At 36.4% G+C, this 20841-nt stretch overlaps 2 protein-coding genes across 13 annotated transcripts in view; both read right to left on the bottom strand.

Moving 5' to 3' along the window:
* Window positions 1-2098: 2098 nt before the first annotated feature.
* tmem258 (transmembrane protein 258) lies at window positions 2099-4450 on the bottom strand. Its single transcript, XM_056272651.1, has 4 exons — window positions 4344-4450; window positions 3653-3762; window positions 2458-2586; window positions 2099-2167 (listed from the first exon to the last, which is right to left on the bottom strand). Exons 1-3 carry the CDS (start codon window positions 4344-4346, stop codon window positions 2460-2462), a joined length of 240 nt encoding a protein of 79 aa, XP_056128626.1. The 5' UTR covers window positions 4347-4450; the 3' UTR covers window positions 2099-2167; window positions 2458-2459.
* Window positions 4451-9432: 4982 nt separating this feature from the next.
* Window positions 9433-20841, bottom strand: part of myrf (myelin regulatory factor) — a 40713-nt gene continuing 29304 nt past the window's right edge. For 6 of the 12 annotated variants that reach the window (XM_056272614.1, XM_056272613.1, XM_056272616.1 and 3 more), the window contains 11 exons: window positions 17853-17935; window positions 17687-17755; window positions 17474-17569; window positions 16794-16873; window positions 16579-16692; window positions 12738-12965; window positions 11110-11203; window positions 10937-10999; window positions 10584-10689; window positions 9678-9752; window positions 9433-9542 (listed from right to left, as the gene is read on the bottom strand). In XM_056272614.1, the coding sequence (XP_056128589.1) occupies window positions 9459-9542; window positions 9678-9752; window positions 10584-10689; window positions 10937-10999; window positions 11110-11203; window positions 12738-12965; window positions 16579-16692; window positions 16794-16873; window positions 17474-17569; window positions 17687-17755; window positions 17853-17935 (1092 nt within the window). In that variant the 3' untranslated portion in view covers window positions 9433-9458. The remainder of the gene's footprint in view (window positions 9543-9677; window positions 9753-10583; window positions 10690-10936; window positions 11000-11109; window positions 11204-12737; window positions 12966-16578; window positions 16693-16793; window positions 16874-17473; window positions 17570-17686; window positions 17756-17852; window positions 17936-20841) is intronic. The other 6 variants (XM_056272615.1, XM_056272625.1, XM_056272617.1 and 3 more) reach the window with 4 other exon arrangements.

Below are 20841 nucleotides of genomic sequence, written 5' to 3'. Positions count from 1 at the left end.
ACATTTGAAGTGGATCAAAAAAGTTCATCAAAGTTGTTCTAAGACAAGAACGGGTGTATACAAAATTCATGTATGACTTTGATGAAAGGTTTTGATCCACTTCAAATGTTGACTAGTGTGTGTATATATATATGATGCTTTACTTCAGTGTCACGGCACGTCAGTAGTCGCTCTGGCTCCGAGACGGGCGACGATCTCACCGCTGACAGACTGCTCTATTCTGATCTGTCAGATTAAGCTAGGATTGGGGTTTTACGCTCCACAAACAGCCCGCAGGACACAAATAGCATGCTATGTTTTCAAACACCCAGCCATCTCACCCCTCGCATCGTGTGCATGAACCTACTGAGATCTTATTTTAGGAAACACTAGTCTGTCTCTGAACAAAACAATGATTAAAGCTGTGTGAAGCTCTATGACATAATGCTGTGTGAAGACATAATGACAGAAATGTGTTATGATTATATATATATTTGCTATAATTCATAAATATTAATATTATAATTTACAGAATAATCTATTGGTTGGGGTTAAAAAGCTTGGAAAGTGAACCTGGTTAAAATTGACCAAAATGAGATATGAAATCATGGCTAAGGACAGTGTGAATAAAAAAAGCTTGTTTCCCCCCCGTTAATTCGTCAAATGATGATTTAAATATAAATATACAGTTGCATTTATTTTTATTAAAGTGACTTACAATTGAGGTTAATATGGAAGCTTGTTTCCGCCACTGAATAAGTAAGGGGAAATTGCGACCTTTTTATATTGCAATTGTGAGTTTATATCTCGCAATTCTGAGAAAAAGTAGAAATTGCAAGAAAGTCAGAATTGAAAAGTCAGAAATGAATAAGAAGTTGCAATTATGACTTTTTTCTAAATTTTTCTTGCAATTATGACTTTTTTCTCGCAATTCCAAGTTTATATCGCAATTCACTTTTTTATTTCTCGCATTTCTGACTTTATAACTCACAATTAAGAGTTTATATCTCGCAATTCTGAGAAAAAGTTGAAATTGCAAGAAAAAGTCAGAATTGAAAAGTCAGAAATGAATAAGAAGTTGCAATTATGACTTTTTTCTAAATTTTTCTTGCAATTATGACATTTTTCTCGCAATTCCAAGTTTATATCGCAATTCACTTTATTTCTCGCATTTCTGACTTTATAACTCACAATTAAGAGTTTATATCTCGCAATTCTGAGAAAAAGTAGAAATTTCAAGAAAAAGTCAGAATTGAAAAGTCAGAAATGAATAAGAAGTTGCAATTATGACTTTTTTCTAAATTTTTCTTGCAATTATGACATTTTTCTCGCAATTCCAAGTTTATATCGCAATTCACTTTTTTATTTCTCGCATTTCTGACTTTATAACTCACAATTAAGAGTTTATATCTCGCAATTCTGAGAAAAAGTTGAAATTGCAAGAAAAAGTCAGAATTGAAAAGTCAGAAATGAATAAGAAGTTGCAATTATGACTTTTTTCTAAATTTTTCTTGCAATTATGACATTTTTCTCGCAATTCCAAGTTTATATCGCAATTCACTTTTTTATTTCTCGCATTTCTGACTTTATAACTCACAATTAAGAGTTTATATCTCGCATTTCTGAGAAAAAGTAGAAATTGGAAGAAAAAGTCAGAATTGCGACTTTTCTGACAATTTTTTCTCGCAATTCTAACTTTTTTTTATTTTTTAGATTTGTTTGATATAATCTCACAATTACGAGATATAAAGTCCAATTCTGAGGGGGAAAAGGCTGACTTTTTTTTCCCTCAGAACTGCAAATTTATATATCGTAATTCTGACTTTATAACTCTCAATTGAGAGTTTACATCATGCAATTGTGAGAAAAATTTGAATTGTGAGATAAAATGTCGCAATTACCTTTTTTATTTTTTATTCTGTGGCAGAAACTAAAATTAAAATGAATCAAGGACAAATAATCTCAAGAATTAATACACACAAACAGTGGAGGAAAATGAAAACCAAGAATAATTTTTTATTTTCTAACAAAACTTTTTATTTTCGAAATATTAACCCACAATCCCGTCCATCATGCCAGTGCAAACTCCATCCAAAATTCCGGTACGTCTGTGACAAAGCTGGAAGTCCCGGAAAAAAACTTTCCGATTAACTTGGAATGTTTTCCTTAACATGTACATTTCCACAACCTAACAAACACAAATATAACAGACGTGACGTCATTAATAATGATTTCAGACTGCAAAGGTTTCCATCATGCATGCAGAATTCATGGACTGTAAACACTGTAATTTCAAGGATAATATATAAACTGATCAAGCCATTTCCTTTCAAAAATAAGTCATTAACTAAAATTAAACAAAATATAAATTAACTAATTTTTATGTAACGATGTAATAAAATAACTAAAAGTAATTCAAAATATACTACTAAAAAGTGTAATGGTATCTGAATAATAAGAAGCACTAGAGACACTCACTTTCAGACAAAAATGCCGACCCAGAGTAAGAGGAAGAGGACGCCGAAGCCCATGAAGAGCGACGCCACCAGAGAAATCAGCAGCTCTTTGTACACGTCTCTCGTGTACTTCGTGGACGTTACTTCATATCTGAGGAAGCGTCAAGGATGCACAGACTCTTCTTTTTACGCTTAAGTTATCAATCACATATGCAAGCTTTTTACTAACACGGAATAAAAACAAAAAATAAAGGGAATTGCAACTTTTTATCTCACAATTCTGAATCTTTTCTCAAAATCGCAGAACATGTCAAGTTTACATCTCGCAACTTTATTTTAGTTTCCGTCACGAAAAAAGGTAATTATGACTTTTATCTCACAATTCTTATTTTTTTCTCTCTTTTTTAAAATTATTTATTTATTTCAACAGGGACAATGTGCAAAAAAACATTAATTAAAGATGCTTTGCACCAGATTTAGCTTAAGCTAATTTCCATCTGCAGTCCCCGAGCAGGTAAGTTACAATTCAAAATATAAAATGTAATAATTAATCACTCAAATACAGCTATTAATTAATTAATTCAACCATTCCCCATTCCAACCATCAGTCCAACTAAATCATACCAAGATTACTACAATAAAACCTCACTAAAAATTCATATTTACATACACAATTATCTATGCTGGCACAACTGGTTTTCCAATAGCACTTTCCTTGTATTACGAGAAAAATCCTTCAGGTCAAAAACTTGCGAGTTTTTATTTCACGATTCAGACTTTTCTTCTCAGAACTGCAAGTTCATATCCATCAGTTCTGGGTTTATTTCTCGCAAATGCAGAAATAGAAAAAAAAGTCTGAATTGTGAGAAAGTCGCAATTCTGTTTTTGCTCCAGTCGCACACAAAAAAAACAGTTTATTCGGAGTTTATATCTGGTCTTTTTCTCACAATTGCGAGACGAGTCTACATCTCACAATTTTGACTTTTTTTTTCTTGCAATTCTGTTTTTTTGTTGTTGTGTCCATCATGGAAAAAAGGTAATAGCAACAATTCTGCAAGAAGAAAAGTCTTAAGTTGCAATTACCTTTTGTGGTAAATTTATTTTGAATTGCGAGATGGTCACAATTTCCTTATTTGATTTAATTCCGAGGCGGAAACAAGCTCCCATGCATATCTGATGGGATTACAGAAAGTAAGCCAGTGAATAGTGAAGGATACACAAAGAACCAGGCAGTGAAGAACATGCCGATGGCCAGCAGCACGATGGTGAGGTGGGGGAACACGGCCGGGTTCACCGGGCTGGTGTATCTCGTCATGGCTTCCAACTCCTGCACAGACAAACAGCCATTTACACTGATATCAGCACTGACTCATCTCAAGATCACGTGATACAATCAAATAACAATAAAAACAACAACAACACAAACATGACATAAAGAGGCTGGAAAGAACAGGTGTATAAAAGAGCTGAACTGATCTGTTTTTTCCAATATGGATATCTAAACTAAAGAGTAGAAAGTCATACATTAACCTTTGACAAAACTGTCGGTGGATATACACAATACATAAAGGTGAAGACAGTAATACAACTGACAATTAATAGTGCAACACTTCTCTCTGCATAACATCTATTACAAGTTAACATGAAGCCTACACACATATACACATACATATTTATGATTAAAACATGCATAAGATATTTTATATGACGTTTATATTTGTGTCTGTAGTAAAAACATCAGCACTCCTGACTGACATCAGCGGCTAACTGCTAAAGCTAAATGCAATTTAACAAGACAAGAGCGATAAAAGGAAATACTAGATACGTTATTTGCCGTTTCAATTCATTACTGGACTCTCGGGGATTTAAAAAACATAATTATTTGCTGTTAAATCGTGCGTAATTTACCATCGTGTGACAGGTAAAGGATGAATCCGTCTCCGACCGGAAGAAGAGCAAGAACAGCCACGTAAGTGAAGAGTGACCGGAAGAGGAGTGACTGACAGCGCCATACAAAATAAAAGTCCCCCCCCCTGACATACAGATAGATCATAATACAAAATAAAAGTCCTCCCTGACATAGATAGATCACAAATAAAGGTCCTCATTGATAGATAGATATCACCATACAAAATAAAGGTCCTCCTTGATAGATAGATATCACCATACAAAATAAAGGTCCTCCTTGATAGATAGATATCACCATACAAAATAAAGGTCCTCCCTGATAGATAGATAACTCAATACAAAATATAAGTCCTCCCTATAGATACAGTAGATAGATCGTTTCATTATGACTGTAACACAAAGAAGAATTTAAATTTAGTATCCAGAAAAAAATATTTATTTAATTTATGCATCATGCTTGCATACATTGTATTATGACATCAGTACACATACATGTAAAAAAAAAAAGTGAGACTGAAATTATGCAGCTGAACTAAAAATAACGGTTATGTATCAATATACAACATGGCTTTCAGAAAGCTCAGATAAAGCGAAAGAAATGAGAAAATGTTCTGGGACATAAACACAATAGTGAATTAAGTTTTTAAAAAATATTTTAGTTCTTACTGGGCTTTGAGCCATAAAGACAAACAAAACAAAACTGACAACTGAGAAAATGATAGTTTTTCTTCTCTGTCCTTTGGTGGTAAAATCAGTTCATGTAATTTTATACTAGTCATTGATGAACAAGAAATGTTTTACCCGACTTAAGGCAAGTTATTTAATATGTTTAAAATGCAATGTTTTTAACCAAACATGTTATGATTAACAAAGCATAAAAGTAGTAAAATTACATGTTATAAAAACGAATTTAATGAAGAGTAAAAAGAACAGAAATAAAGGATATGGTTGTACATAATGAAAGTTAAACCAAACAATAAAAACCAAACTGAATTTTCACAAAAACATTTAAAGGACGTTTTATATTTTACAGAGCATTTAAACAGTTTTAGATGTCACAGAAAACATATTTACAGTGCATAGTTTGGAAGTGCTTCCACAAGAGGCTGGTTTACTCAGGACAGAATATGTGATATTCCCTATGATTTAAAAATAACCATATATTAGATTTTAAACTGTGTTTATACTCAGAATCAGTATCATCCATTAGTGTGGAATTATGGAAATAGTCATTTTAGTGCACAACAATTTTCAGTCAACACTTTCCTGGTTCTCTTCATGATTTGACCATCATAATCACGTTACCCAGCCTTACAAAGACTACTTTATGGCTTTCCTTATTGCTTTCAAATATTCAAACAATATCTATAACACCAACATGTTATGTGTACAAGGATAATAAACAAACAAAAGACTAAAAGACTCCAAATAATGCGTTGAAATTCACACAGTGCTGGATTACATGAAAGATCTGGTCATTTTTCTGCTTGACACAATTTTTTTTGCTTGAATTTTTAAAATGACCATAAATCTACTGGGTTTTAATTAGTAATACTCAAAATATGGGACATTGTCTGAGAAATTCTCGGAGAATCCACCGTTCTGATCAATAGTGACGCTCCAACTGTTTAGACAAGTAACGTTCACATTAAACTATACAAGAATATACTGCATATAAATGTTCAAAAGATCTACTTTGAACACAATCATTGGTTACGGCTTGTATAGTATGCATAGCAGCAAACTAAAGTTAAAACAATGCATAAAGTAAAAAAAAGAAAGAACATATGGTGTAAAAGGAAGGATTAAGTACCATAGTAAAAACTCAATTTGAAGTGTTTCCTGGCGGTTAAGGAGTGTGTGATCCAGTGTTTTTGCCACAGTGTTTGACTCACGATTGCTACTGGTTCCAGTCTATCCAGTTTTAAAGAGAAATCCAGTGACTTTAACTCACAAATCCAGTAGTAATGGTTCCTCTTTTAATTCTTTTTTTTTTTTTGATATGAGATGATGTATTTCTGCAGTAACTATGTCAACCATATTAAATTTAGATACACTATTTTAACTGTTTCTCTCCAGTGGACGTGACTGCAGACACGAGGCTGTTAAACATGGCAACCCTGCCTGTTTATTCCTATTAAAATCCTCCATAGTGTTCAACAGCAGTCATGGGAAGTTCACCACACCGTGAGGTAAATAACCTGATTCGTGGCTCATTAATAATGAGCCAGTTGGTGCAGTTAAAGCCATTTCCAGTGTATAAATAGTCAACGAGCAGGAAAAATGAAAAGACTTTAAAAATAAGAGCTTTTGCGGATGCAGCCGACATTAAAAAGGCAAAAGCAATCGTTTCTAGCCAAGCGAGTTTGGTTTCATGCACTGTTGCATAATGTAGTGTAAGCATGCCTTGCATTATGAATGGCGCTATAGCAGCATCTCTTTAATATTCTCTGCCAGCTCAACTCACGTCATGACGAAGAATCTCGCTGAGCAAACTGCTTAAAATTCATTAAACTGTCGAGATGTCACAGTTAGAGCAGAAACAGCCCAGCAAGCAATTCACCGTCTAGGTTACCTATAGACCAGATATAGTCCGGCGATACGAGTAACCCACTTCTAGCCAAAATAACCTTGAATTTGGTTACACGTCGTTTTTGCCAAAATAACTTGTGAGATGTATGATATTCCATCATGGAAGATTACAAGGTGTTTGGTTTCATTTCTTTGACATGTTATCTAACTGATGACTAGTCTGTTTTTGGGCTATGGTTAGACTCTTTTAAAAAAAATTATACCATGGTCTGGGTGAATACTCGATTCTGATTGGCTGCAGGGTGTCCATTAAAAAGTGATAGAGGACACCTAGTAAAGGAGTTCTGGTGAAACTGACTGTTTAACGTTCAAAACTAATAAATAAATGCGCTGGTTATATCAGCTGTGAGTAACCATAGCAACAGGCAGTCAAAGTATCCGTTTATCCGTCTACAAATATCTCCGGTTGCTAAATAAACCGTCAGGCGTAACCAGGGAAACCAAGTTATTGTTTGTAAAAACTTCAGATTTCGATTGAAAAAGTAATTAAAATATAAACTAATGTTTTAAAAATGTGTTATTTGGCAAGTGACCGTGGTATAAGCGGGTTAATGCCCGACGAGGTGTCCATTGTCTAGGTATTGTCGTCGGGCATTAACCCTTACTTAGCCTAGACATCAGGGCTGTATTTGGACTATTAGACGTCTTTTAAATGGAAAATCGCTTGCTGGGATGTTTTAAAGAGGCTATATGATGCTTTTTAATATTTTCCTTTTCATTTAGTGTGTAATGTATCTGTTGGTGCATGTATATGATCCTCAAAGTTACAAAGCTCATAGTTTCCCACAAAGTGATTTATTTTAGCTTATCTAACAGAGAACGCTGATCCAGACCTGCCTAAAACACCTCGATCCACGTCGAGATATTACTTCCTCAAACATCCATGTCACAATGTGAAATATTATTAGCATGAAGCTCAGCCAAAGGCATACGCAAAGAAAGAAGACGAGGCTGTCGTGGAGACTCTATGTTTGGCCTTTAGGAATCAGTGGTTAAGATGTATTTATAAAACTGTTCTCGAGCAGTACAACCCCCCAAAACAAGTTTTGCTTCAAAAACAGCTCGCAAAGTCGTGCTCGCAAAGTTGGTTCCGGTCGATTCGCATTTTCTGGATCTGATTTGGGGCTCGAACGACAACGTTATTATCAATTTGTTTACAAATGCTTTAGAAGCCTTGAAAGCTGAAATTCATGATTATGGTAATGAGCGTTACAGTTCTGACACATGCTTGAGGTGTTCGGCCAATCACAACGCACTGGGTCAGCTGGCCAATCAGAGCACTCTGAGCTCTTCAGAAGGAGGGGCTTTGGCTGCGTCCCAATTCGCCTTCTTATACTAAGCCCTAAAAGTACTCTTTTTGTGAAGAAAAAGTACATTCCTTTGAGTGTGTAGCAAAAGAGTAAGCAAGCTTTGGGACACACTACTTCGTCATCTTTAACGGACAGATGCATCCCGTCACCGTAAACTGCCCTGTCAATTATCCTGTCACCGTAAACTGCCCTGTCAATCATCTCGTCACAGTTAAAATCCTCCATTCAATCTAATTTAATTTATTACGGTTTCGGAGAGAAATGTTGTCGCACGTTCATCTGCCAGTCGTGGGTCTTTCATGCGGAGACTCTCCTCGTGTGTTTGCAATTAGAATATAATGATGCATTTAAAAGTTAATGGCTAAACTTATCTTTACAAAAGTTCACAATGCTGCAGATGCAATATAATGTGGACAACATTGAATAAATACATTTTCGTCAGGTTAGATACTGATAATTAATCACTTAAACCCCTTTCTCTAAACCTCTCTACACAACCGTCGGACTCGCGCGTCCTCCATGTCTGTAGTTTTTTAACACTTTTCACTCGCGTTTGTAGTTCTGACCGGATATAGTAGACCATCCGGGTCTCTTTGGACACTCATTTCAACATACTACGATTTGGGACGTACTGATTATATTTTCGAATACTATTTAGGACGGATAGTATGCGAATTGGGACGCAGCATTTGTATAAATCAGCACATTTCAGACAGACTGGTAATAGAGGGGCTGCAATAATGTACAGTATGTGAAAAATGTGTTTTGAGCATTAAAGCACGGTAACCTATTCTAATACACCCAATAAACGAAATAATGAACTTTTAAAACAGCATCATATGGCCTCTTTAAGAAATTAATTAGGGTCCTTTTGTTGAAGCGCAGTTCATGGTGTAACAGTCGAGTTTACAGAAAGACTGCAGAACCTGGTACCTGTTTATATTACATCTTGGCAAATCAAAAGAAATGTATGTCGATGTGGCTGTGTGCAAGTGTGTATATAAGTGATATGTCATTGAGGTTAAGGCTAAGGGAATTTTTTTTGTTGGAAAATATGCTCATTTTCCTTTCGTCTTGTACAAATATGCGCAGAACAAACACAGATAAGACGTCTTTAACAGCCCGCCCAGATAAAACAGTCTTTGAATCTGGGGTGGCGATACGAGTGGACACAGGAGAAGCTGAAGCTGAATGACACGAATCTTGACGCTCCTTAGCATTTGCTTTGAATGAGGAAACTGTACTCAGAGCACTGGGAGGACACAACGTCATCTTCACTGCTACATCCATTTTGACTCTGTTAACAGAGAGGTTAAATGGTTAACTTGCCCATAACACTGAAAATCAGAATCCTAAGCATGCACAATTTAATGTGATATATTTTTTCTGGTTAGGACACATTGGAAGAGCGTGAGATAAGCAGTCCACTCACTGAATGTGACACTCTGAAATGATAGGTGACCTCTTGGAAAGGCATGACGGGAAGTGACCACAGGTGGCTGGTCCCCTGTTAGAAAAAAAGCTTGCATGTGACAACCGAAGCATATTTAAGGAGTGACGTTCTCAGTTACTACAGGTGCAATTCCTCTTACAGTTTTTTTCAGAACTGCTTACACACAAATCAAAGAATTGCACACACTAAATGCAAAATGCCTCACATCTCTTGCAAAATGTTAAAATATCACAAACAAATCTCAATAGCAAACATTTGTCTTACATTGCAAACACCTTAGCCATAATATTATATTTTTGGATATATCATATACACACAGTTATTCAAAACCTAAAGCTCTTCTTTAATGAGCTCCTATGTACATTTCTGTACAAGACTGAAAGTAATTGGCAGAGAGATATTGAAAAATTTACGGTAAACACGAAAGATTGAAACTGTTAGCATTTGTGGTTGTGAATACAGTATTACACAGTCCGAAAGAAAAGAAATACATCAACCATGTTTAGTTAGACCGAAACCAAACATAATTTATAGGCCTATTCTAAAGCCATAATTGGTTGGTGTTAAGTAAAGCAATGAGTGTTTGCACATGTGAGGAGTGTGTGTGAGGCACTGATGAATTAGTGTGGCGTTTTGATAGGTTGTGTTTGAAAAAGGAAATCAAGATACTTCCTGTTAGATTTTTGTGTGTTACATAGAGAATTGTGTGTTGTGGTTTGCAAAAAGTGTTTTATGGAATTGAAAATTGAGTCGAAGGCTGAATTAGTGTATGGTTGTGCAGATTTGGTGTGTGGTTCTGGTGTTTGAGTGTCTGGTTTCAGAAAATGTGTGACAAGTAAGTTGAAAAAAAAAACAACAACTGTAAACTAGGACCAATAATCTCACCGTAGTAAAAGTGCTCCGCTCTAATGAGAAAGAAGCTTCTGGGTGATTTGAACAGAGACGCCCCCTGGTGGCTCCACACTGCCACACCCACACCACCTTAGAGGAGCTTAAAGGAGAACAAGAGATGTCCATGAGTCAGATGTGTGTGTTAGTATCTCAGGGGTGATTCTAGCGTCAGAGGATAGAGACATCTGTGGATGTGTCTGAGGACATCCATTGATCAATTACTGAAATATGACACACTACAAAACACTTTAAAACACATCTTATCAGTGAGGAGTCATATCTTATGAAGCGAACCTTTTAATATTACTGGAGTAAAAGCTAAAAACCGTGTGTGTGTTTATACTCACATCATGTGCAGAGTTATGTAAGACATAGATGAGTTTTTGTCTCCATTTAAAAACACGGTAAAGCTGCAAATGAATGAAACATCAGTTCAGAGGCCTGAAAACATCAGTGCTGCTGGATAACAGGCCATTTTGTGAGCCATTATAGCGATCTGAACACACACACACACACACACCTGCAGCTCTCAGGTGAGGAACAATCAAGCGTTTTGATCTCCTGATCCATCTCGAGGATGTGTAGTTTGCTCAGACAGGCAAGTGGATTTCCACCTGTGTATAAGACATATATATATACATATAAAACGTGGGAGTTATTCTCTATATCAGAGTCAGTGTTTCTGAACTCCCTGAAACGCCTCCATTGTAGTCTTGAGTTTTCTTCAGGGAACGAACATGTCACAATATTCCTCATTTAAATAATTCATACGCAGAATAAAGTTGAAACTGGCGGTTGTGGAAAGGGGCGGGGCATTTCCCAAACACACTCGAAGCGCTTGACCAACACACTGCTCCAGCCAACCAATCAGAGCTCATTGGGCTTCATAGTGACGGGAACTAATCAGGGTTTCTCAGATGCCATGTCCCTAATTTATAACAAAAAATCTAGCATAAAAGTTATTACTCAACCACTTGCGTGACATCATTAACGTGGTTGAACGACAAATTTGCGACAGCAGAGATTCGTGACTAGCTAGATAATTTCTTCAATTATGCATCATACTATAGTAGTTAAGCAGCGAGTTACATTGTTGTACGGGAAACACACACCTGAGCGTTACTGACAGACTGGGAAGAGAGGTGATGCAACAATATCAAATATGGTAAAATAATGTATTTTTCAAACATTCAAGCATGAAAACCTATTCTAGTAGAGCCAAAAACCAAAATCAAGACATTGAAAAAGGTATAATAATAGGCCCCCTATTATTATATATGTATAAATATAAACTATATATATATATATTAGTGCTGTCAAACGCGATTAATCGCATTAATGTCATAGTTAACTCGCGATTGAACGCTCATTTTTATCTATTCTAAATGTCTCTTGATTTCTTTTTGTCCCATTATTTTTTCTAATTTTAATGCTCTTATCAACATGGAAAAGTGGATCGGCTTGCTTTGTGCAAATGTTTTTTATTGAAAACAACATTAGCATATACTGTGTTCAATTTCACACTAACATTCTCACTTGGAGCAAATAATCTCTCACATAAATGTCACTGTCCATCAATAAAAGGGTGAAAGAAATACTGATATTGACGAGGGTGCGGAGAATTCGCATCAGCTGTGTGTGTGTGTGTGTGTGTGTTTGGCCATCATTAAGTGGTGTTTCAGACTGGACGTGCTGCGATGATGATAGCTCAGTTCACAGTGACATAACACACAGATCACTTTGGTCTCGTCAATGGAACCATTTGGCAAATTTTTAAAAGTAAACTTTCCATTCAGAATCTTATTGGCATCCACTTCGGCGTCTCACGCTCGTCATCCACTCAAAATGTAACGTTAACCAACTATTTGGCCGGCTTGCAAGCTCAAACGAGTGTGTGCCTGTTGTTTTGTTTCCGGTCTAGCTAGATCCGCTTGCGCTTTGGTCAACGAAGCAACAAAATGTCCTCGTGCGGCGCAAGCCATGCCGCGTCCTGTTGCAAAAGCATGTGAAAAAAACTACAAAGTTTGCTAGGCCAAAAAGACCGTTAATCGCGCGATAAAAAAATTAACGCCGTTAAAATGGGTTTGCGTTAACGCCGTTAATAACGCGTTTAACTGACAGCCCTAATATATATATCTGTGTGTGTACCGTGTGTGTTGACACTGCGCTGTCTCCGGGGCGGGGGCTGTTGTCCCCCAGGCAAGCGTTTGGTTGCTCCGCTCAGCTCTGGAGGTTGAGGCGGCCGCTTGGCTTTGCTGAGAAACAGAGGAGCCGACGTGTGACTCAGACGGTTCTTGTTCCGGCTGTCTTTATCCAGTGGCCGAGACTTTGCCTTCTTATTAATAGTGGCCTGGGTGGGAACGGCAGTGCTGGAGTCTGAGAGAGAGAGAGAGAGAGAGAGAGAGAGAGAGATACAGTGAGAGAAACGATACTGTATTTTCTTTTTCTATTTAATCCAACAAAAAGAGGAGGATAGAGGAGCTTTCATTATCATTGATGTGTCAATTCACTGATTAATTCATTAAACCGATTCAATGATTCAACCCGAAAAAGTTTTCCTTCATAATGTGATGCATTTTTGTTAAACAGGAAAGTCTTTTTGACCAGGAAAAAAAAAGTAGACAAAGACATTTATTAAGAAAGTAGATCAACTTTAAATGCATGTTAATGTTTAAAGAGTCATTGGTAACACTTTACTTGAAGCCTTTACGTATAATGCATTATTAAGGTATTCATAGTGTATATTATAATCCATTGTTTTTTCCAAGTAATTGTATCTAAAGTTAAAATGCATTAAAAATTTGCAGATTCCTTGTTACATCAGAAATTGTTTGTTTGTCATGTGTTTTAATGAATTATACTTTCCAAAAGTGTAACAATGAATAGGTAAGTATTATCAGAGCCGGATTAATGCAAAGGCAAACTAGACACGTGCCTAGGGCCCGATTGGCGGGATGGGGACCAGACAAATGTCCTATCTACAATTTATTTCAATATTTATTAATTAACTAAAAATAGTGACGATGTTTATCTTAACCATAGACTGTTACATTACGTCACATTAACGCCAGCCCATCAGGTGCTGCGAAGCAAAAGCCTAAATAGGCACGCAAAGAAGCACAGCTCGTAATGCAGGTGTGTGCGTTGTCGTCATCTATTTTGGAGTGATCGCAATGTATTCTAAATATAAACTTGTACTGTAGATCAGCGTCATTTCTGGAAAAATCATTCACCGCTTTATTACGAGTTTAAAAGAGCGCGAGCGTCATTAACCCGAGCGTCATTAACGTGCCCAGACGCGACGCTTTGAATTTGTGCGTACAACAGGGAACTACACTAACATTTTCCACTGGTGGCACTTGCGCTACTAACTTTTTCAGTTACTAGCGCAAAACATGATTTGGTCGCACAAATTATTTATATAGTAAGCCGCTCTGGATAATAATGACCAATAGTGAAACTGTATTGCATACAGATGTGCTTTTTATTTTACTCTCCATCTTTTAAAACACATGCCTTCTTGTTTTCTTTAAAAATGGTTGGGATAGATTTACTGCAATAGAAAATACAGTAGCCTACACAATAAAGTGCTAAATTAATTTCTTTTGGATTTCACCATGCTATGGTTGGCACAGATGGGCAGACTTCTGAACTCTTAAGGAAAAGTAAAATAAATATAATATGTCATTGTGAAGCTTCAATGATTCGTGTTTGAATTGTTTTGACGCAGTTACAAATTTGGACAGTCCTGCAATTGAAGGCCCACAGAATTTACAGTAGGGCTGCACGATATTGGTAAAAAAATGACATTGCGATATTTGATTTTTCTGCGATATATATTGCGATATAAAAACAATTTCACCAGATGACTTGAATAGCTCTACTTGGAAAGAATGAATCATTCTAGAATGACTCTTGAGTTCAGTGTTGGACAGATCAGTTGTTATTTTAACCATTCATTAAAGTGAATCGGTTCAAAGGAGTCAGTTCGCGAATCGGACGTGTCATTAACGGACCACGGCACACGTTGTGTGATTATCCAGGCAGTTTAGGACATCGCACAAGATTTGTCTCAACACAGAAAACATTTCATCACCAGATAGATTTTTTGTTTTGTTTATTGAAAGAGTGGTTTATGCCATCTGAATGTGTGGAAAGCTTTTCAGAGAAGATGAGGCAACGTTATTTTAGCACAATTCACAACCAGTGGTAGTTCAGAAAAAAAAAACTTCGGTCTTCCGACCTTTTACCATCGTGTATTCTCAAAGATATTCAGTCAACTCAATTCATTATTATGAGCGAGGGAGGGAGAGAGAGCGCGCGCGCGACTGGGGCTTTCACTCTCTCTGCTCGTTCTCTCAGTTAAACAAGCGCGAATCCGCGAAGCCAACTTGATGTGTTGAATGCTCAGAGCGCGTTATAAAACGTATTCTTAAAATACACATTTCTGTTTTAATAAATGCTCATAGTAAATCATAGCATATTGCCTAAAACATTAGGTAGGTACAAAAATAATCAAACGGTGATACATTTGCGACCCATTAAAAATTAGGGTCGCAATGGCATTTCAAAAGGTCGCATATGCGACCATTTTGGTCGCAGTGTAGTTCCCTGGCGTACAATGAATAACATCGCGTCGGGAGCTGACTAAAAACGCTACAAAAGTAAAAGACAAGACATTTGTATTCAAAGTTAAAAAGCCAACACACTACAACATTTTAAATGTTTCAAATAAAGGATCTCATGGGTCTATCTTCTAAATTCTGCTGATGATTAGATTATACCCTGTCTGACATCAGCCTACTCGCGCCAATAATATCAGTTTAGAATTTTTTTTTCTAGCGATCGTGTCTTTCTCTTCCACTTGATTTGTGTATAGCATATTTAAGCTAGCAATGCAATGCATAATATCATATTATTTATATTAATTTTATTTATATAAAATCTGCAGTCAATATTGATTAAATGGGAGGGGAAAATCCTGCCCATACCGCAGCTATGAAAAAAAATGATAAAAGCATATATCACTGAAGTGGTATTCTGGAACTGTGAATAAATTGAATAAAACAGTAAAATAACAATAACAATTACATCTTCATTAAACAAAAAAGAGATTACCTTAGATGAAGTTTGATTATTATGTACATACAGTAGCCTACTGGTAAAAAGTCTGGACCAATTACTATTTTTAATGTTTTTGAAAGAAGTTTTTTATTATGCTTTACAAGCCTGCATTTATTTGATCAAAAATAAAAAAAAACAGGAATATTCAGCATGTGTTAAATATATAAAAAGTGATGGTGAAGACTTTTTTAAAACAAAAAAAAACAACTTTTTAATAATAAAAAAAAATCCTGAAAAAAAGTATCACAGGTTATAAAATAAATATTAAGCACCATTTCTAACATTTGATAATAAATCTGAATATTATAAAGTTTTCTGAAGGAACACATGACACTAAATTCAGCTTTGCATCACAGAAATATATTTTAAAGTATAGTAAAATAGGAAAACCATTATTTTAAATGTTAATAATATTTCACTATATATTATTTTTCTGTATTTTTGATCAAATAAATCCAGGCTTGATGAGCAAAAGAGACTTCTTTCAAAAACATTAAAAATAGTAATGTGTCCAAACTTATGTACTGTGTAAGTAAAAACATTTCAAATTAAATGTTGTATAAATTAAAAGGTTAGGAATCATATTTGTTTCAAGAGTTTTTTATTGGGGGTGGGGGGCCTCCAACATGAATATTGCCTAGGGCCTCCAAATGTCTAGAACCGGCCCTGAGTATTATAATGTATTATAACTCTTACATGAGATCATTCAATGCATTTTAAGGTGCATTACAAGGTATAAACGTTTATAATGCATTACATATAAAGGCTTTAAGGAAAGTTATTTGTAACTGCTCTGATGGCAACATATTCAAAAACTTTCATTCTGTCGAAATTTGTCATTTATGTTGTGATGTAGTTGTCATACCTGGAGTGGATTGGTTGTTGCCTGGCGACAGACTGATAGTGGCTGATTGGTTGGTTGTGGCAGGTGTTGGAGGGCAGCAGGGCGGGTGATTGGACAATGATGGGGATGTGGAGTCTGTAAGCAGATAATGACCTTCTATAAAACTATTAATCAGAATATGCATACTGGAAAAAATACAACATGTGCATTATTTGTGTGAGTGTGTTTTCTGGGACCTGGGGAGAGAGTGGATGTGGTCACTCTGGCAGGGGAGAAAGAAGCCTGGCGAGCCGAACCCAGAGCAGAACGAGACCTGCTGAAACAGAGAGATATTATACCATCGAAAGGTCTCTTTAATATCTCTATTGTTTCTTTCAGAAAGATATTAACCTGAGAATAAATGTCTCAAACTTGTTCAGATTTTCCAAGATACCAGCCAGACTTCTCAATATGAACTCAAACATGTCTCATCAATTCTCCAAAGATCAAATGATCTGAGCTGCTGTCCACATTTTTAATAGCTCTATACTCTTAAAGAACTTCTAAGACAAAGTTGATAATTTGACATGAAAAGTATACACTACCTGGTGTTTTAAAAAAAAAGAAATGTATGTTTTTATTCAGCAATGATGCATTAAAATGATCAAAAGACAGTAAAGACATTTCTATTTAAATGTCTTTCTATTTGAAACAAATGCTTTTTAACAGAATATAAAACATTGGGGGGGAAAATGTGTTGTAGTTTCCACTAAAATATGAAGCAGCACAACTGTTTTTAACATTAATAATAATAAGAAATGTTTCTTGAGCAGCAAATTTCAGTGATAAATTACATTTCAAAACATGGAAATCTTTCAGAGTTGGATGAGAAGATGAAGTGATAGAGGAACAGAGAGAAGGGAAGTGGACAGCATACCACAGACAGAAGGATGGACAGAATGTGACGGTTGTAGTGAGGAAGGGCGTCCAAGAGACGAAAAGAAGGCAGTGGGACGCAGAGCTACAAGCCACACTGAGAGAAATAAGCAAGAGGAGATCAAACGAGAGCAAACAGAAAGTCATCTGAGCATGATGTGCTGGTGTGTATGTGTACATGTGAATGGATGCTTGTGTGTGAACATGTACATACCCCTCAACATCATTTATGCTTCCATGGTGTTGAAGATTGAGCACATAGAGGATGGACATGGATATGACACTAAAGAACGAGACACAGAGAGAGATGATAATGAGCATGAAACAGAGACTCAGATTATTGATTCTAATGTTTTGGGTTGAATGATTTGCTCTCTGACCTGAAGGCCATTATGATGACCAGCGCCAGGATGGTGCCCTGCATGAATCTGTGACTCAGGCAGCTCTGCTCCGGGACGGACCTCTGCAACACACATCTCGACAATCATTCTATCCCAATCCATCTCACATTACCTTATCTTATCCCATCGCATTCCATTTTATTCCATTCCATTGAATCTCATCTTATCTCATCTTATATATATCTTGTCTCTCATCACAACTCATTCATCTCATATATCTCTAATCTCATCTCAGTCATCTATCTCATATCTCAACTCAAATCTCTCATCTCATATATCTCTCATCTCATCTCTCCTACATGCAGAGCCGGCTCTCCCTATAAGCGAACTAAGCGGCCGCTTAGGGCCCCGCCGCCACTAGGGGGCCCCCTAACTACAGATAGTAGTCGCCGGAGTCGCCGCGGCCGCTCAAAGTTTGGGGAATAGAGACGTGACAGGTGGGGCGCGCCAACAGGAGAAAATTTTCCTATTTATGCCTTTATATCTTTATTCGTTCATGGCGAGTCCGCATCGTCAACTTCATCTTTGCAACGACGCAGAAAACACTTAAATGTCTCCTTAGAATTTTTTACACATTCATAATCATTAGCCTACTTTTGCCGGTTCGTGCGCTTGAGTGCGGCTTTATAACACTCGTGTATAGCCTATTTAAGTTATTAAATCAACATAAATGGGCGATTTGTCCACTAATGGCTTAAATAAACAACTACTAGTCGACTAGAAAAAAACTTTAGTTGGAGGCAGCCCTTATTCCACATATTTTTGAAACAGCAGGGTTGAGCGCGCGCCCCTGAGCGCCGGAATGAGCGAGCCGAGGAATATTCAGAAATGCGCTCTCCATAAAGGAATATTAAAATAATTAATCATTAGTTTATATCTCATACACTGCCCATCATTTTAATCCCATTTTAAACACAGTAGCCTATGTTATGTCTATTTTTTTTTTTTAAATAGACCTGTCTTGCCAAATGGATTTCTCTTCTTTTCTTTTTTTAACAGATTGCAAAGTGGCACTTTTATTTATTTTCTATTTTTGAACTTGACACACATTTTGACACAGCTGCACTTCTATTTTCTCAATTTTTGAATTCCATGCAAGTTATGACACAGCTGCACTTTTATTTTCTTTATTTTTGAACTTTCTGTTATGTTATTTGATGGAGATAGTTAGTTTGTATTTAGATACTTGTTACTTCAATAAATTGGAACATTTTAAGCTTGTTGCGTATTTCATTAGCATTGTGTTGGGGCGATGGATGGGGGCAGTGGGGCTTGAAAATTTCCCCTTGTCCAAAGTGGGGAATGACCGAAAAAGTTTGAGAACCACTGCGTTAAGTCAACCAACCATGTCAGATCGTTGTCTTCCCTGGATTTGGAAATTTGACCGCAAAAATGAAACGAGTCTATCCATCGGGTGCAGAAAAAAAGAAGAATATGTTTAAATCACTTTAGAAGGAAGCAAAGAAATTACTGGTCCAACTTCTCCATCTTTTTAAAGTGTGGAAAAGGGAAAAGAAGTTCAAAGATCGAGACTCCAGCAACACCTGTAGTATTTGCAACAACTTTATTGAAGATTTGTTAGATTGGGGTTAGATTGTATACAGTTGCCGGTTTGCGGTGGCAATACTCCATTATTTACTGCAAGGCAGGGCCCCAAAATTATCCTGCTTAGGGCCCCCAGATTTACAGAGCCGCCCCTGCCTACATGTGCCTAAAACAAAACGTAAACTCAGAGGGGACCGTGCTTTTGCAGTGGCAGCTCCAAAATTGTGGAATGACCTGCCTCAGCCGGTAAAACAGGCCACTTCAATAACTCATTTTAAATCTCTTTTAAAAACGTATATTTTCTTTGGCCTTTAACACCAGGAGTTGACATTTTGCTTTTATGGTTTTGCAGTTTTTTTTTTTTTTTTTTTTTACTTTGTATTTTATGCTGCATGAGTTGTGTTTTTTTGTATATTTGTTTATTCTTGTGTACAGCACTTTGGTCTACTTCGGTCGTTGTAAAGTGCTTTATAAATAAAATTTGATTGATTGATTGATTGATCTATCATCTCATCTCACACATCTGTCATCTGATATCTCTCATCTCATATATCTCTCATCTCACATCTCATATCTCTCATCTCACATCTCATATCTCTCATCTCATCTCATATATCTCTCATCTCATCTCTCTCATCTCATATATCTCTCATCTCATATATCTCTCATCTCATATCTCTCATCTCATCTCTCTCATCTCATATATCTCTCATCTCATATATCTCTCATCTCATATCTCTCATCTCATCTCATATATCTCTCATCTCATCTCACACATCTCTCATCTCATATCTCTCATCTCATCTCATATATCTATCATCACATCTCACACATCTGTCATCTCATATCTCTCATCTCATCTCACACATCTGTCATCTCATATCTCTCATCTCTCTCATCTCATATATCTCTCATCTCATATCTCTCATCTCATCTCATATATCTCTCATCTCACATCTCACACATCTGTCATCTCATATCTCTCATCTCATCTCATATATCTCTCATCTCACATCTCACACATCTGTCATCTCACACATCTGTCATCTCACACATCTGTCATCTCATATCTCTCATCTCATCTCACACATCTGTCATCTCATATCTCTCATCTCATCTCATATATCTCTCATCTCACATCTCACACATCTGTCATCTCACACATCTGTCATCTCATATCTCTCATCTCATCTCACACATCTGTCATCTCATATCTCTCATCTCATCTCATATATCTCTCATCTCACATCTCACACATCTGTCATCTCATATCTCTCATCTCATATATCTCACACATCTGTCATCTCATATCTCTCATCTCATCTCACACATCTCTCATCTCATATATCTGTCATCTCATATCTCTCATCTCATATCATATATCTCTCATCTCATATCTCATCTCATATCTCTCACCTCATAT

The sequence above is a fragment of the Rhinichthys klamathensis genome, unplaced genomic scaffold (assembly GCF_029890125.1).
Source record: "Rhinichthys klamathensis goyatoka isolate OS25496 unplaced genomic scaffold, OSU_Roscu_1.1 h1tg000341l_1, whole genome shotgun sequence".
NCBI classification, from domain to species: Eukaryota; Metazoa; Chordata; class Actinopteri; order Cypriniformes; family Leuciscidae; genus Rhinichthys; species Rhinichthys klamathensis.
The sequence above is the reverse complement of the archived record's forward strand: the minus strand, read 5'-3'. Positions and strand labels throughout refer to the sequence as shown.

Excerpts from the sequence above, each read along its gene's own strand:
- tmem258 (XM_056272651.1), bottom strand. Across the intron at positions 2,587-3,652 it reads TTCACTGCCTGGTTCTTTGT|ATATGAAGTAACGTCCACGA; the intron begins GTATCCTTCACT and ends ACGCTTCCTCAG.